Source organism: Neltuma alba, unplaced genomic scaffold, assembly GCF_004799145.2.
Source record: "Neltuma alba isolate B1F8T4 unplaced genomic scaffold, ASM479914v2 tig00012137_pilon, whole genome shotgun sequence".
In the NCBI taxonomy this organism is placed as follows: domain Eukaryota; kingdom Viridiplantae; phylum Streptophyta; class Magnoliopsida; order Fabales; family Fabaceae; genus Neltuma; species Neltuma alba.
The window spans coordinates 175503-189703 of NW_021636687.1; the positions used below are offsets into that span (position 1 = coordinate 175503).

At 37.5% G+C, this 14201-nt stretch overlaps 3 protein-coding genes across 3 annotated transcripts; 1 reads left to right on the forward strand and 2 right to left on the reverse strand.

The window, feature by feature from the left end:
* The first annotated feature begins 773 nt into the window (after window positions 1–773).
* On the forward strand, window positions 774–2292 carry LOC114723422 (stress response protein NST1). Its single transcript, XM_028909615.1, has 3 exons — window positions 774–1055; window positions 1344–1453; window positions 1796–2292. Exons 1-3 carry the CDS (start codon window positions 860–862, stop codon window positions 2081–2083), a joined length of 594 nt encoding a protein of 197 aa, XP_028765448.1. The 5' UTR covers window positions 774–859; the 3' UTR covers window positions 2084–2292.
* A 2135-nt stretch (window positions 2293–4427) lies between these two features.
* On the reverse strand, window positions 4428–4922 carry LOC114723394 (uncharacterized). The gene has a single exon (XM_028909586.1). The coding sequence runs from the start codon at window positions 4917–4919 to the stop codon at window positions 4548–4550; it is 372 nt and encodes a 123-aa protein (XP_028765419.1). The 5' UTR covers window positions 4920–4922; the 3' UTR covers window positions 4428–4547.
* Window positions 4923–6404: 1482 nt separating this feature from the next.
* Window positions 6405–12683, reverse strand: LOC114723413 (eukaryotic translation initiation factor 3 subunit A). Its single transcript, XM_028909603.1, has 14 exons — window positions 12591–12683; window positions 11937–12011; window positions 11321–11802; window positions 10539–10754; window positions 10086–10454; window positions 9956–9985; window positions 9365–9592; window positions 9106–9267; window positions 8635–8856; window positions 8324–8530; window positions 8041–8247; window positions 7786–7866; window positions 7327–7528; window positions 6405–7214 (listed from the first exon to the last, which is right to left on the reverse strand). Exons 2-14 carry the CDS (start codon window positions 11980–11982, stop codon window positions 6769–6771), a joined length of 2898 nt encoding a protein of 965 aa, XP_028765436.1. The 5' UTR covers window positions 11983–12011; window positions 12591–12683; the 3' UTR covers window positions 6405–6768.
* Between the last annotated feature and the right edge of the window lie 1518 nt (window positions 12684–14201).

Sequence of the window (14201 nt, forward strand, 5' to 3'; positions counted from 1 at the left end):
TAGGAAGAGTTAGGAAACTGGAAAGAAGCATGAAATTTTTTGCCAGATTGTGCTAAAAGAACTGATTCTAGGGCCAAAAGGAATAATGATACAAATTATAGAAAAGATGGTTCACTTATTGAAATATATATATATATATATATATATAAAAGTTGTAAGAAGGGTTTTCAGACATATTCTTTCAAGTATTGGTTGCAAATAAAGATTAACGGTAATGCAAGAATAGGAATGATAGATGTATTGGTGATCAAAAGTATAAAATCACTATTCTACTCCAAAAAAAAAGTATAAAACCACTAAATTTGATGAAGAATATAATTTCCCTCTCTACACACCAAAAAAAAAAAAACAATATGCTACCTTCGATCCTAATTATAAACATCATTTGTAATCTACAAATAAGGTGTTAAAATGAGATTGGAGGTAGTTCTTATTAGCATCTAAAAATTTGTTAGAAGTCGATATCCTTCAAATTGACGTGCGAGGAAGTGTGGTTAAAACAAAATACTATATTTGATTTAAGGAGTACATTTATTGAGAGTAAAGTAAATATTAAAAATATATAAATATGAAGTATAAAGAGATAAAATGTCTATGTAAATATTTTCAAAAACAATTTGTAGCGAATTAGAAAAAGAAAAATGAAATCAGCCGATCGGACGGGTCAGATATGTTCACGGATCAACCCAGCCCGTCCGGCCCGGTTTCCACTCCATGGAAATTAATCCATCAGGAGCAAAATTAGGGCAAGCGACTCGTCCTTTGTTATTGGGAACAGAACGGTATTGGCCCTCGTTCTCGTAGGAACCGCAGCGATTTGACCTGTCTACCGTTGCTAGAGCAAAATTAGCTGCTGAGGATGAAGAATCGAAGTCGGAAGAATGAAGGAACTAGCGAATCCTTCAACAAGTCTGACTCAATCGATAGGCCCAAATCAAAGACGATGAAGAAGAAGCAAAAGAATAACCTGCCGAGGTTGGGCGCAGGAGGCCTTTCACTCCATGCCTTCGCTAATGCGAAATCCAAGGACAATCACTATAACCCAGCTCTCATAAGTATGCATCTTAACTCTATTTGTATTCATTCGTCTTCTTTTTAATGCTTTCAACCCTTTCATTAGTCGCGTTAATTGTGCCCTTGGTTCTTGGTCCTTTCAATTATCACTTATCCTACACTGTAACCCAACTTTGGTTTGAATTCTGTTAGTCTCTACTAATCATTTATCCCGAAAAGTAGTATGAGAACGAGGATTTCATTAATGCCATCCCCTGGCTTCTGTTCATTGTCATATAATGCAGCTTCCTGAGTGACATGTTCTCTATTTTTTTTTTTTCCCCCCTCAGAGAAGCAAAGGGAGTTCTATAAGAATGCTAAGAAGGTGAACAAGTTTAAGAAGTTGTTGAAGCAGCAGAATGAGCAGAATGATGTCTCCTTGCCCCAGAGAATGATTGAGGTTTGGGATCAGACTGGATTACTTTCCCTTTTAAGTATATGTTGGGAGTGATAATTATTTATCTCTCTAACTATAGGTTAAGACCTTGCCACTAAATCAGACATGATTGTCAAATAACTGTTGTGCCACCTCTCTTAGATTTCTTCAACCTTCTTTGTGTGTCATAGAATTTTAAGGAAGAGCTTGCCCTTATCTTCAATTTTGCCCCTTAGGCCTTTATCCGATGCTGATAAGTAATTATGCTGGATTTGAAGAATAAAACTGTTGAAGGACTCTTAAATGTGGATTTTTTATGTATGGCGCATTTTTCTCCATTCATTTCTTTTTTGTTGGCTGTTGCAGAGTGAGAATGGAGTAGAAGAAGACAGGGACAACAACAAGAAGAGGATCAGAAAGGATGCTTCCCTTCGTTTGGAAGAACTGTACAAGAAGAAGCACGAAGAGAAAGAGAAAGAAAGGCTGGAAAGGGAGGCAGCTATAAAGGCAAAGAAGGAAGAAATAGAAAAGGCTGAATCTCGGAGAAAGGCTATGCGGGACAAAATGTTCAAGAAAACACGAAAAGGGCAGCCAGTGATGAAGTATAGAATAGAACATCTTTTGGAGACAATTCAAGATTCAACTAAACACTAAATCTGACAGGAAATCCTAATTAATTCATGTGACAAAAGAGAGAAGATCACGGAGAACACCCTCGATATACCTGAAGTCTGTCACCAGCTTTTCGCTCATAACATGATTCTTTTTGTAACATTAGTAGAACAGAACAGCTTCTTGTGCTGGTTGAACATGACGAAATATGGGTTATAATATATATAGATTTTGCAGTGTTCTGTGCTATCCTTCTCAGTATTTTAAACCAGTTTTGATGCCAATACTCGTTGCAAACAGTCATGATAATATATATTGACAATGCAGTTTGAATTGCTTCTGAATGCAAGAAGTGAAAAGGTAGAGGTAAGGTTTTGTTATAAGCTATTTAACAGCACGTAACATTGGATTTTTGTTTTTCTTGGAAAAAAAATCCAATTATGTGGTGATAAGCCGTCAAAGACATTCAGATATTTTGTTTTTACTACAAGAACAGGATACCTCCTATAAACCCTAAACCCTGCAGCATTTTGAAAGTGGAAGCTAATAGCATTACTTGTTAGGATACGATACCTGGTGGATTCACCAGGACGATCTCTGAAGAAGGATCAGTTCAATGTTCCCGATAATTTTTCTTTTTAATATAATTTCGGTGAATCAGGTTTCAGGCTTACTAGGATTAGGGCATATCTTAAGCTCAAAAAGAGTTTATAGAGATTCAATCTGATAAGATCAACAATCAAATTGGGTGTGTTTTCCTTTCTAACTCGTATTCCCTTAGGTGACCTTAGATTAAGTGGAAAAAAAATGGACTCCGCTTCTAATACATAACTCCCCCAAAATTAGGCTTGTATTTTTACATCTATTTCTCTTCTCACTTCATTAATGTTATCGTCCGATTCAAATTTTCATTTTCACTCACTTTAGAATTTGAGAAGTTGTAAATTTACTACCTTATGGAAGTGGTGATAAATAGGTAAATCAAACATCTTAATTACACGGTTGTACACGAAAATTTTTAAAAGTAGGCATTATGATTATTTTTAAGAGAAACTTGTGTGCTTAAAAAATTTAGTGCTTGTTTGGAAAATCCTAGACCCCTTAAAATAAGCTATTTTGTGTTTTACAAGACAAAAATCCTATATTTATACCCAAAATCACCTCTCTTTTTTTGGGTCAAATACCCAAAATCACTTAAACACCTACCTAATCCCTTTTGTTTTGTCAGAAAAAGTTTTAGTGAGTTGAGTCCCGAGAGTTCACCAAGGTCAGAGAATGCCTCCAGGCTCAAAGAATGCTTGTAGAGTTACTCACAGATCACCTATCAATAAGGTTCTCACATCGGCAGCAGGGTTTGAACTCACAACCTTATGGATTATGAGTTGACTCCTTACCAATTGGATCAACTTCTGTTGGTAACACCTACCTAATCCTTTGTTAAAACTTCTCAGTTACTTCAACAAGAGAGCATAAGGATGTTCTTTTAATGCACTCACGGCTCCAACTTGCTTCTGTTCTATGTCCCAATGATTTCTGCAATGAACTTAATACTCATTTATTTTCTTTTGGTTCTTGAAATCGCGTTCAGAAGGAGGGTATGTGAACATTGCAGCCTAATCAGTCCATCCTCTTTGGGAGCATTTCTTCCTTTCCCTTGTGCTGCAATTTCTAATGCCATTATTTTAAACGATTTTTTTTTTTTTGAAGTCGTCGACTTTGGACATCCAACAGGTAATTTCAGTGTATTCTTCATCTGGGGTAATTTTAATATAAGAATAGAACGTTTCATTTAAGAATAACTATATCAAAGTAATTATCTTTATTTTGTTTAATGTCACAGGGAGCAGCCACAACATGCTATCTTCCTCACCAGTCACCATACATGCTTGAACGGCATAACTGACAAACACTGGCAAATTAGTACCACCCAAACCAAAAAAAACTTTCGGGAGTAAAAATCTGCAAAACATATTTAGACATTAACCCTAAATAATAAAATGGACAAAATACAAAACTATCCTCCCAAAGGAACAAACTGTTATCTTTGCTAACGAAGATATAAACATTGACAAGTAGATAGATATATAGGGAGATAAATAATCCTCGAGAAAAAATAGAAACTAATGCACCCGGGGGAGAAAAATGAGGAGATATTTAGGATTTTTACTGTGTCAATATTTAGAACAAGTCAACAAAAGAGGTACATGGATTAAATTATAGTTATACATAATATAATTTATACATTTTATTCCTAAAGTGAATTTATTCAGAGTCTGTTTATGAATTGTTTCTGAAAAGCAATAGCCACTAGCAAAACAAAAGATTAAAAATATATATATAAACGAATTATCTTAACATCAATCAATTAATCTTGCAAAATTCATGGCAATTCAGATTATGAAACGCATACTATCATTACGGTCGGTTAAGATCTGCATTCCAGAACTTGACTGGAAAATTATATTCAAGAAGAATATCATAATCTAAAACAATCGGAGAAGAAATATCAATGTGATTGATGATGATCCCACAGGCCTAGGGCTCGAACCATAAAAGCAGAAGCAGTGACGACGACGACGGATAAAATAGGCGGAACGATGACATCGAGCTTGGACTTATGGAACAGGGGAGCCGGAAAACAGAGCATGGCACCGGGAACGTCCAACGGCACTCTGATGGAACCATCCATCTTGCAACTTTTAGAAAAGGAAGAAGAAGACGTCACGGCTGACACGAAAGCCATCTCCGTCGAGAATGACACCACGCCCACCGTTAACACTAGAAACACGGTCCAAGTGGCGGCGTACAGGAACAGAGCCAAAGAATTGGAGGTTCGGAGGCGAATAGGGATGATGAAGCCAGAGAGTGATATAGACATTGTGAGAGAAATCCAAGTCCTAATGTTAGGGTTTGAATTGAAGGTGCCTCCCTGTGGAATATATATATATATATATATATATATATATATATATATAGATGCATATGCTGATCAAAACAAGAAGGTGACTGAGTCAGTCCAGACGTGGTGGGGGACGTGGAACGGTGGAAGCAAGTTATGGCGTGCGGAGTTAGACTGGGTTGTGAAATTTTTTTAAAATCTAATTTATTATTAGGTAAAAAAATGAAAAAATGATAATTGTTTTCTCCTTCCTGATTATGGAACAAAATGATTTAATTATACGTACTAATTTATGTCTTGAAAAAAGTTTTTTTTTTAAATTTTATTCTTAATTAATGCAAAAGGTTTCAGCTTTCAACCAAATAATCTACATTTGGGCAATAAATGTTGACGGCACATTGATCCAAGTAGCTCCGTAGGTATTTTTGTCATAAATTTTCATGTTATTTTTTTATATTTTTTTTATTGTTAATTTACCTATAAACACATGTTAATATTGCATTTGCAGAGCAAGGTAACACATTCTAATGCTCTTATAAAATGTTTTTAACAAGTGAAAGGAAGAACCGTAGGGCATTTGAACGAGAAGACGTTGTTCCAGTTTTGTAAAGCTCAAAAGTTTCGGAATTAGGGTTTTTGAAAGAAAGGATGCCGTAATACCACTGTCAAAAGCCTAGAAAAGAATTATAATGAAGCAAAAAAAACAAAATAAATCCCAAAAATTATTATTCTTTGTTTTGATTTTTGAAACTCATCATTGTATACTATTTAAGTTATTATTAAGATTTTTTAATAATTATTTTTCTTTTTTTGGGGGTTAAATTGTAACTCTTTCAAAGCCCAAAGCTTGCAAAACGTCACGGTTCCCCGGTTCATCGTTGAGATCCCGCCATCAGAGCCACCTGGCAAGCAACCAAAGACTGGAAGTTGTCCATCAAGGCTTCTTCATTCTGCTGTTCAAATTCAATACTCCTTCAGTCCACTGTTATTAGTTAGTTTTATTTTTAAATACTCCTCATAGTTATAATTTTTTTAAAATTATTTTATGGATATTCCCTTAAATATAATCAAGTAGAAAATAAGAAGATGTTAAAAAGATGATTATGATATTTTAAAAAAAATGTCACATTTTTTATAATTAACTAACCTATCTAACTTTTTAATCTAATCAAATTAATTAAATAAATCTTATATTAAGATCGGAATATTATCCAAAACGAGTAGTGTAAATTCAAAATTTTTTGGGACTAAACGGACATTAAGTTGCTTACATAATACTCCTCTAATCCTAAATATGACCCTAAATATAAGACTCTTTTTGTAATTAATTTACACTATAAAAAAATCTTATATTTAGAACCCTAGAGGTACTATAATAAAATATTCTCTAATTATCAAAAATTATATTTAAGATCAAAAGTACTATAATGAAATATTCCCTCCCGGACAAATACGAAAGTGTCCTGAAATACACACTGCTTCAACAAGCTACGGAAACTTGAAATTTTGATTTCAACATACCATCAAGGATAAATAGGTCTGGGACATGCCTCATCTGGAATTCCGATTTCAACTTTGGGTATCCAATACACTCAACCTCATCATAAGATTACAGGCCTGTTCCTCAACTGAAACCACGGCTCTATGAGCATTATGCAGATAAATTGAAGTCTTCCATAATAAAAAGAAACCTAGAACTCAAAACATGATAGGTTTACAGACAAAACTTGATAAATCGTTCAATCATCGAGGAGCAAGCGCAAAATTAAGCAATGCCCCACCAACCGGTTGCCCCCCTGTTCTATTGCAAAATCAAGAGCCAAGTTGATCAACGATCAGCTCCACGCCTGGATGAGGACCATGCTGACGACGACCTTGAACCCCCACCAGCACCAAAAGCAGGTCTTCGGTCATCACTACGCCATCTGTCACCATCCTGCCTGCTAGGGTTTGTCCATCGATCAGCTTCTAAAGGAGCAGCAGGGTTTGGGACTTCAGCCCTCTCACGACGGAACTTAGGTACGTATTTCCCAGGGGCAGAGGCAGCTGCAGCCCCTGCCGCAGCTGGTGCAGTAGCGGTGGGTCCAGCCTCCAATGGGCGGGCTGGAGGTTCAAGAGGCTTCACAGCTGCTTCACCACTTCTGCCAAACAGTGCTTCTTTCTTCTGCCTCTCCGCCTTCTCTTCAAGTTCCCGCTCTCTTTGCCTCTGCTTTTCTAGTATCTCAGCCAATTTCGCCAAGTGCTCAGCCTCTTCCTTCTTCCGCCTCTCAGCCTCTGCAAAGTCATCAATGCCGATGAGCAAGGAAAATATACAAAGAAAGGGATCTGACCGTGGAGCAGAGCATTTATAATCAAGTGCTGAGGAAATAGTTTCTGGTAAGGTTACCTTCACGCTTCCGAGCTTCCTCCTCTTCACGCAATTTTTCCTGTCTCTCTTCTTCTAACCTCAGATAATACTTCAACTTCCTCATCTTTTCCCTCTCTTGTCTCCTGGCCTGTAAAATCCTTGAGATTCGCTCCTCTCTTTCCCGACTCAACCTATTAAATTCTGCCTGACGAGAACTGACGACTCTCTCTTGATAAATCTCCTACATAAAAGTTATCACATGCAGCATAAGTCAGAAGAAGGGCATGTTGGTGAGAAAATGAGCAGATTGATCCCACTTAAGTAGAGAACAGACAGAAAGCACACAAAGTAGAAAATTAAAAGACTCGAAACAGAACTCTCTAGTTACGTTCTCAAAATAGTTTCCATCCAATATAACGCAGATATCACGAGTCATCTATTACAATTCCTTAAAGACCGCTAACAGTTAACAAGCCACAGAAGTTGATGATTACTGACTTTATTGCCAACCATACGAGCCAGCCTTTCCTTCTCCTTGAGATCTCCCTCATGGCGCTGTTTGCTAACTTCAACCTCAAGCTGCATCAAAGCATAGGTGGGTCAAAGAGAGGGAAGAATATTATTTTATTCATGCAAAAGAATATACACGTTACACAAACAGTAGTGCACATCCTTCCAAACAAAACAGAAGAAATAAACTATCACCCGGGGGAAAAAAAAACAAAAACACAAAACACAGGAGAGGTAAACTACCTGTTGCTCACGCTCATGGAGAAGCTTTTCTTCCACTAGGCGCTTTTGATATGCAGCTTCAATCAAGGGAGCAGCCTCCTCTCTTTTGGCTCTTTCCAAATAGTCCATTGTTTTAGCTAATTTTTGTAGTTTCTTTTCCATTTCTTGTCTTTCCCGGAGTTGTTCAGTCAACGTCAACTCCATCAGTGTTTGCTTGGTCAGTTTTTCCTGCAGATATAACTCACTCTCAGTACGTCCTAACCAAAATAATTGGAAATCTAGTCAGAAGTAGACTTCAACTTACACCCTCAATGATTGGCTTCTTTCCCTTCTTTTTAATACGCTTCTCAGCTTCCTGAAGCAATGCTTGAGCTTCTTCCATTTCTCTCTCTTCTATTTCTCTGAGAATTCTCTGATTCTTCCTCTGCTCATACTCATTGGCAAGTCTTCTTTGTTCTGCTTCTTCAGTTATTTTCTGCAGTCTCAATCTCTTTGATTCCTCCTCTCTTTCCTTTAATATATACAGGATTAAAGGGAAAATTTAATCTCTTAAAATAAAAAATGATTAAATTGAAATTGCAAGCTCTCATGCATCACTAATTCACAAGACCATACCATTTCAAGAAGCTGCCGTTCTTGTTCTTCTTTTCGCTTCTCAATAATTGATTTCCGTGCAAGAAGCCTCTTGTGTTCCTTGGCAACAACTTCATTCAAGGAGGGAAGCAAAGCTCCAATTTTTGATGGTTTTCTATCAGGAGGATAAATCATTTGTCTCGCCTTGTTCAGATGTTCAGCAAACTTAGCCAAGTGATCCCTTAAGCCATCAGACTCTAGATTCTGCAATAGAAAATACGCAATTACTATTTACTTTAAGTACAGTAGGGCTAGTAAGAGCAGGGATTCTAGAGATTTCACGATGATGTTAAATGAGATTAATTTTCAACATATCACAAGTTATTTTTCTGCAAAAGCAAAATCTATTGCCAAGTGCATCTATTATTGAACCATTATGAGGTGAAATGGCGTGTTGTCTTCTATGATATCATGCGTTAGTAAGGCAACTAAACCAACTGAATGGCAACATACCGTCTTGCAGAAAACTACAACCTTCCTCATGTGATCAACTTTCATGGATACAAACTTATGCTTAGCAGCATCCACAGAAATCTTCTCCACAACAGAAAAATCAAAAAAGGGGATCATTCCAGATAAGGTCTCAATCTTCATTGTCTGGTAAACGTTGGACACCTGAAAAACCAAAGGATAACATTTAGCACACAGAATTCAGCATGTCCAGAAGAAATGATTAAATATCCAAAAATTGACACCATATATTAAAATGCACCTGCTGTAGCAACCTCAAGGTAGCTAGTTTCTCCAATGCTGGGACATACTGACACAGCTGCACCTCAGGGACAGAAGAAGCAGTGGAGAGCTTACCCCCCAACTTAGATATTTTAGTTAGCAGAGGCTGAACTTTCGATGGAAGATCCAGGGGAAGAAATTCATGTTCCAAGAGATGATAAATGTCCTTCACTTCCTGAGTCACACAAGACATTACACCCTTGGACACCTGTAGTGACAACCAGAAGACAAACATGAGGATGATTGAACCCTTTGTTGGGGTCAATATAACACATACTCCAAACCCTTTGTTTTAAGCCCATTATTAATTATGTCCAAACTGCAGGCTTAATCAATGGAAGGGAGGGAGCAAGACAAAATCAACAAGTAAAACAATCATAAAAAGGTGTCAATGATATAGAAAATTCTGGTGTCCAGAATTTAAACAAAGTTTCGCCACCTAATGCTTTTGGTCTCATATTTGCCACCTCACTAAATTCCCCTATCCACAAATCATGCAAAAAGCAAAAATAAATTATCAAGAAATTAATGCAGATCAAAAGTATAACTGAACAAAAAGTTTCAACCTTACCAGTTCAGCAAGAAGGGCTGACCTTGAAAGCTGAGGAAAAGAAAAAAAGGTGACAAAAGCAAAATAGTTAGATTCAAGGAAAAAGACATTGATACACTAACTTGAGAGAACGGTTAAAAACGTATGTTACCACTTCTCTGCTCTCAGGTTTACTTTCAAGGTTAAAACCAATGAGATTAGCCATCCTCAAATTCCTCTCTTTTTCATGCTCCAATTCCAAATGAGATGCACCTTGAGTGTGATCATGGGGAGGCACTGAAAGTGCAGCCAGAACAACAGACGAAGCTATCAATTGAAGATCTTTCTGGCTCAGATTCTTATTAAAGTTCTTCTGCAGTAAAAAGAGCCTGAACCACGCATATGCATGATATAGATGGCTTGACGATATCCAAAATATTTCTGTCAGCTTAGCATAGTAGAGAACCATCAATGATGCCTTGGGTGTTTTCTTGACAATGCACATAAGTCCATGTATATCTTCAATAGATCTAAAAGCTTCCTGCAAAATTAAAAAAAACTTTTCAACACTCCATTGACAGACACTTTAAAGACATGTAAGAAAAACTAGGAGAGAATGACTAACCTGCCAGAGTTCAAGCTCAGTTGCAACTTTCAGCTGCTCAAATCTGGTATCTAGATATAGTTGCAGGCTTTCAGGTGCTGAAAGATCAGGTCGGTCACGTTGGTCTCGATATTTATTAAGATTGGCAAGATGGTTTCTTATAATTTCACAAAGTCTGCGGAACTCTGTTGTTCGCTTATATTGCTTACAAAATTGAAAAGCCCGATGTGCTGTCATCTACACAAAGAAAGATAGTTAATTAAATGTTCAAAAAATTCAGATCAAATCAAGGAATATAAAATGTCAAAATAAAATAACATCCAGCAAAAGCAATAACATGCCAAACGCAACCAATCAATAATTCACTACTGTTAAAATTTTAAATTTAGAAACAGTGTATTATTAATCAATATGGAGCAGTTACATGGCAATTAATCACACTGTCCCCGACGCCAGGAAAATTTTTAAGCAGTTCATGAGGCTCTCTTATGTCCCAGATATCCCAATTAAGATTACTCTAAGACTTAAGAAGCATATGACTTCCGGATGGCTGGCACCCTCCATAAAGTGACCAATTAAAAAAAGGGTATTACATATCTGCAGGAAATTTCAAGTCCAACGACAGTCCATATATCAAAGGCAAACACAAATTTAGAAAGAGAGAGATCAATAAATTAAATTGGTTAGGGTGAAAAACTTTGGAGGATAAACATTAAACTACTTTATAAACAACAGCATCAACGCCTAAAAATATAGAAAACGCAGAAGCTACAGTAAAATAAAAGGGGGGAAGAAAAACTTACAGCATATAGAGCTTCCAGTTTTGAATTGTTGCGTAATATTTCAAGCACTGTCCTATACGTTTCCCAGAGAAATTTAAACCATGGAGTAACAAGCTCCCTGTCAGATCTCTCTTTTCCTTTCTCTCCACTCACATAACTAAGCATCAAGTCCTCAGGCCTTTTATCTGCCTCTAAATCATCAACATCGAGAGCCTCTTCCAATGCCTGTGCCTGGCTGCGAGCTTGTTCAGCCTTCTCCGTTGACAGATGCATGAAATGCTTGATCACCTCCTCCAGTGAACTGACATTAACTTGCTGACATATAATACGATACTGAATGAGCCCATCCTTCGCAAATCGCCCTTTCCGCATGTCTACGCACAGTTCTACATATTTAAACATTATCCTTTCAAGTGTCTTCTGCCATGCTCTATATCTTTTTGAAGTGATAAGGCTATGTAGAGTTTGCAAAGCATCCTGCTTCTGTCCAACATTAATCAATTCTGCACATTGAATTTTACATAGAATAAGTCCACGGCATTACTACATTTGAAAATAGAACCATATCTTCCAACAAAGACATGAAAGTCTCTATCTAAATGAAATAAGAAGGTAAAAGTTCATCGCTCAAACTTACCTTCCGCTCTTTTCAGAGCATTCTCAGGCTTCAAAAAAGAAGTCATTTTAGGCTTTCAGCAGAAATCAACTATCCCTGCTCCAAGATGAAATAGAAAATGACCAACATGAGAAAACATATCTCCTATTAACCGAACAAAAGAGAAAAACCACATCTGCGTAAAATATCAGGGGGGCCGGGGAAATCTGGGAACAATATAGAGTTGCGTTTACAACCCCCCCCCCCAAAAAAAAACCTTCGATTATATAGTGGGAAAAAAATCCATCCAAGTTCAACCGAGCAGAACAAAACATTGCCGAGAATCAGTGAATTAAGAGCTCACTGATGCGCCCATAACGACAGCCTTAACGTGTCACCAAAATCAGGTGCAGAGAACAGATAAATAGCATCAAGTTTACGATCAAGACTACGATAAACAATACAGGGGAGAAAATTAGATAAGCTGTAAACAAAGTTACAATTTTGAAGATCACGAACGATATTAAAACCCGAGAAATCCATGCGTCCAGTTAAGGTAGGATGAAAACCAAACAGAAGCAACAGGGATTCATCATTACGAGCGTTTAACATTTACAGAAACTCAAAACGGGTGTGGCCACATAAAAAGAGTGAGATTGAGAACGAAAAGGCGGAAAATCACGGAGAAGAAAGAAACCTGTGTTGGTTGTTCTCAGAGTAGATCCTACAGAGATGGCCGCCCTCCTACCACTCTCCAGCGTTGTTACCCTAGAGAACACGAGAGCGCAAAGAGTTAGCGATGCCTTGTGCCGAGGAGCTTACCTCTCCCATCATCACTTAAAATAATCCGGGCCGGATTTTAGGCCATTAACGGGTCGAACTTCCACATCAACATTCCTTTCGGGCTCAACCAGACCGCCCATCAACTGGGCCCATTAAGAGATTTGCACCTTGCAGGTTTTTCCTTAAAAAAACAGAGAGAGAGAACCCCGGGCTTCCATGGTTTTCCCTTCTGTTTTTTTTTTGGACTGAATGTTTCCCTACTTTTCTACTCTTCCTTTGTTTTTTTCTCCTTGAATTTCTCTCTTTTTTTTGGTGAATAATACGGGGCCCAAAGGCCCAATCTTATTAATCCTTCACAAAACATAGGATATCCACCCCCACAAAATCAGCATACAAGTGCTTTCTTACAATTAGAGGCGGCACCTCAAAATAGCCTCCACCTCATCAATCTCAAAACTAAAATTAAAAAGTCTATCAGCACAGGAATTTCCTTCTCTATGCACATGCTTAATCCTAATTCTCTCAAAACTAGTCAAAACATTCTTTACAGCTTTCAAAAAATTAGAAGGATGATCAGTCTCATACAACAAACTACGTAAAATATTAACAACAGTAGAAGAGTCACATTCAACAATAAAGTGATTAATTCCACCACTCCTTGCCATCTGCAAACCCGTAAACACTGCCCAGATTTCAGCCTTGATAGTTGAACACTTACCCAATCTTTTTGAGAAACCTCTGAACCACCTACTATCACACCCTCTCAACAAGCCCCCACAGCCGGCCAAACCATTTTGCCCTTTGATGCCCCATCCATGTTCAACTTGATCCAGCCAACCTTTGGAGCCTCCAACCAATGTACTGTTCTCTCTAGTTTGAACCACTTATCCCTTCACTTTCTCTGGATATCAAAATTTCTTGAACATATCTGTCGATACTACTACAAGGTTCCTCAGGCAAAACAAACCCTTCCTCAAATAATGATTTGTTTCTCCAAGTCCATAGCTGCCAACATGTAACACCAAAAACCACTCTCCACCTTGCATCTTTACAACCCAGGCACCATCTAAACCAGTCTTTCCTATTTAGCTGGAAAAAGTCAGCTTTATAGGTGAAACCCTCCCACCTATTCCAAACATACCTTGCAACACAACAATCTCTAAGTACATGCATCAGATTTTCATTAATCCCTTCACACCTGAAACAATACTTAGAACCTCCCAAAAATCTCTTCCTTCGTTCAGCAATTAGTAATCTATCATGAGTTGCCAACCATAGAAAAACTTGAATCCTTCTTTGACCCAATGCCAAGTCCTATTCCATACACTATCACTCACACCTTGTTTCATTTCTTAACTTCCTGTACATATAAAAATGCTATAGTTGTTGTTCACACCACCTCCCCATTTTATCTTATCATCTCCCAATTCTTCTTTTGGTGGTAAAATAGGAAGAATGTGGCTACATTCCTCTTCTAATAGAAATCTCGTTATTCTATCAAGGTTCCAACTTTTGCTTGCTATC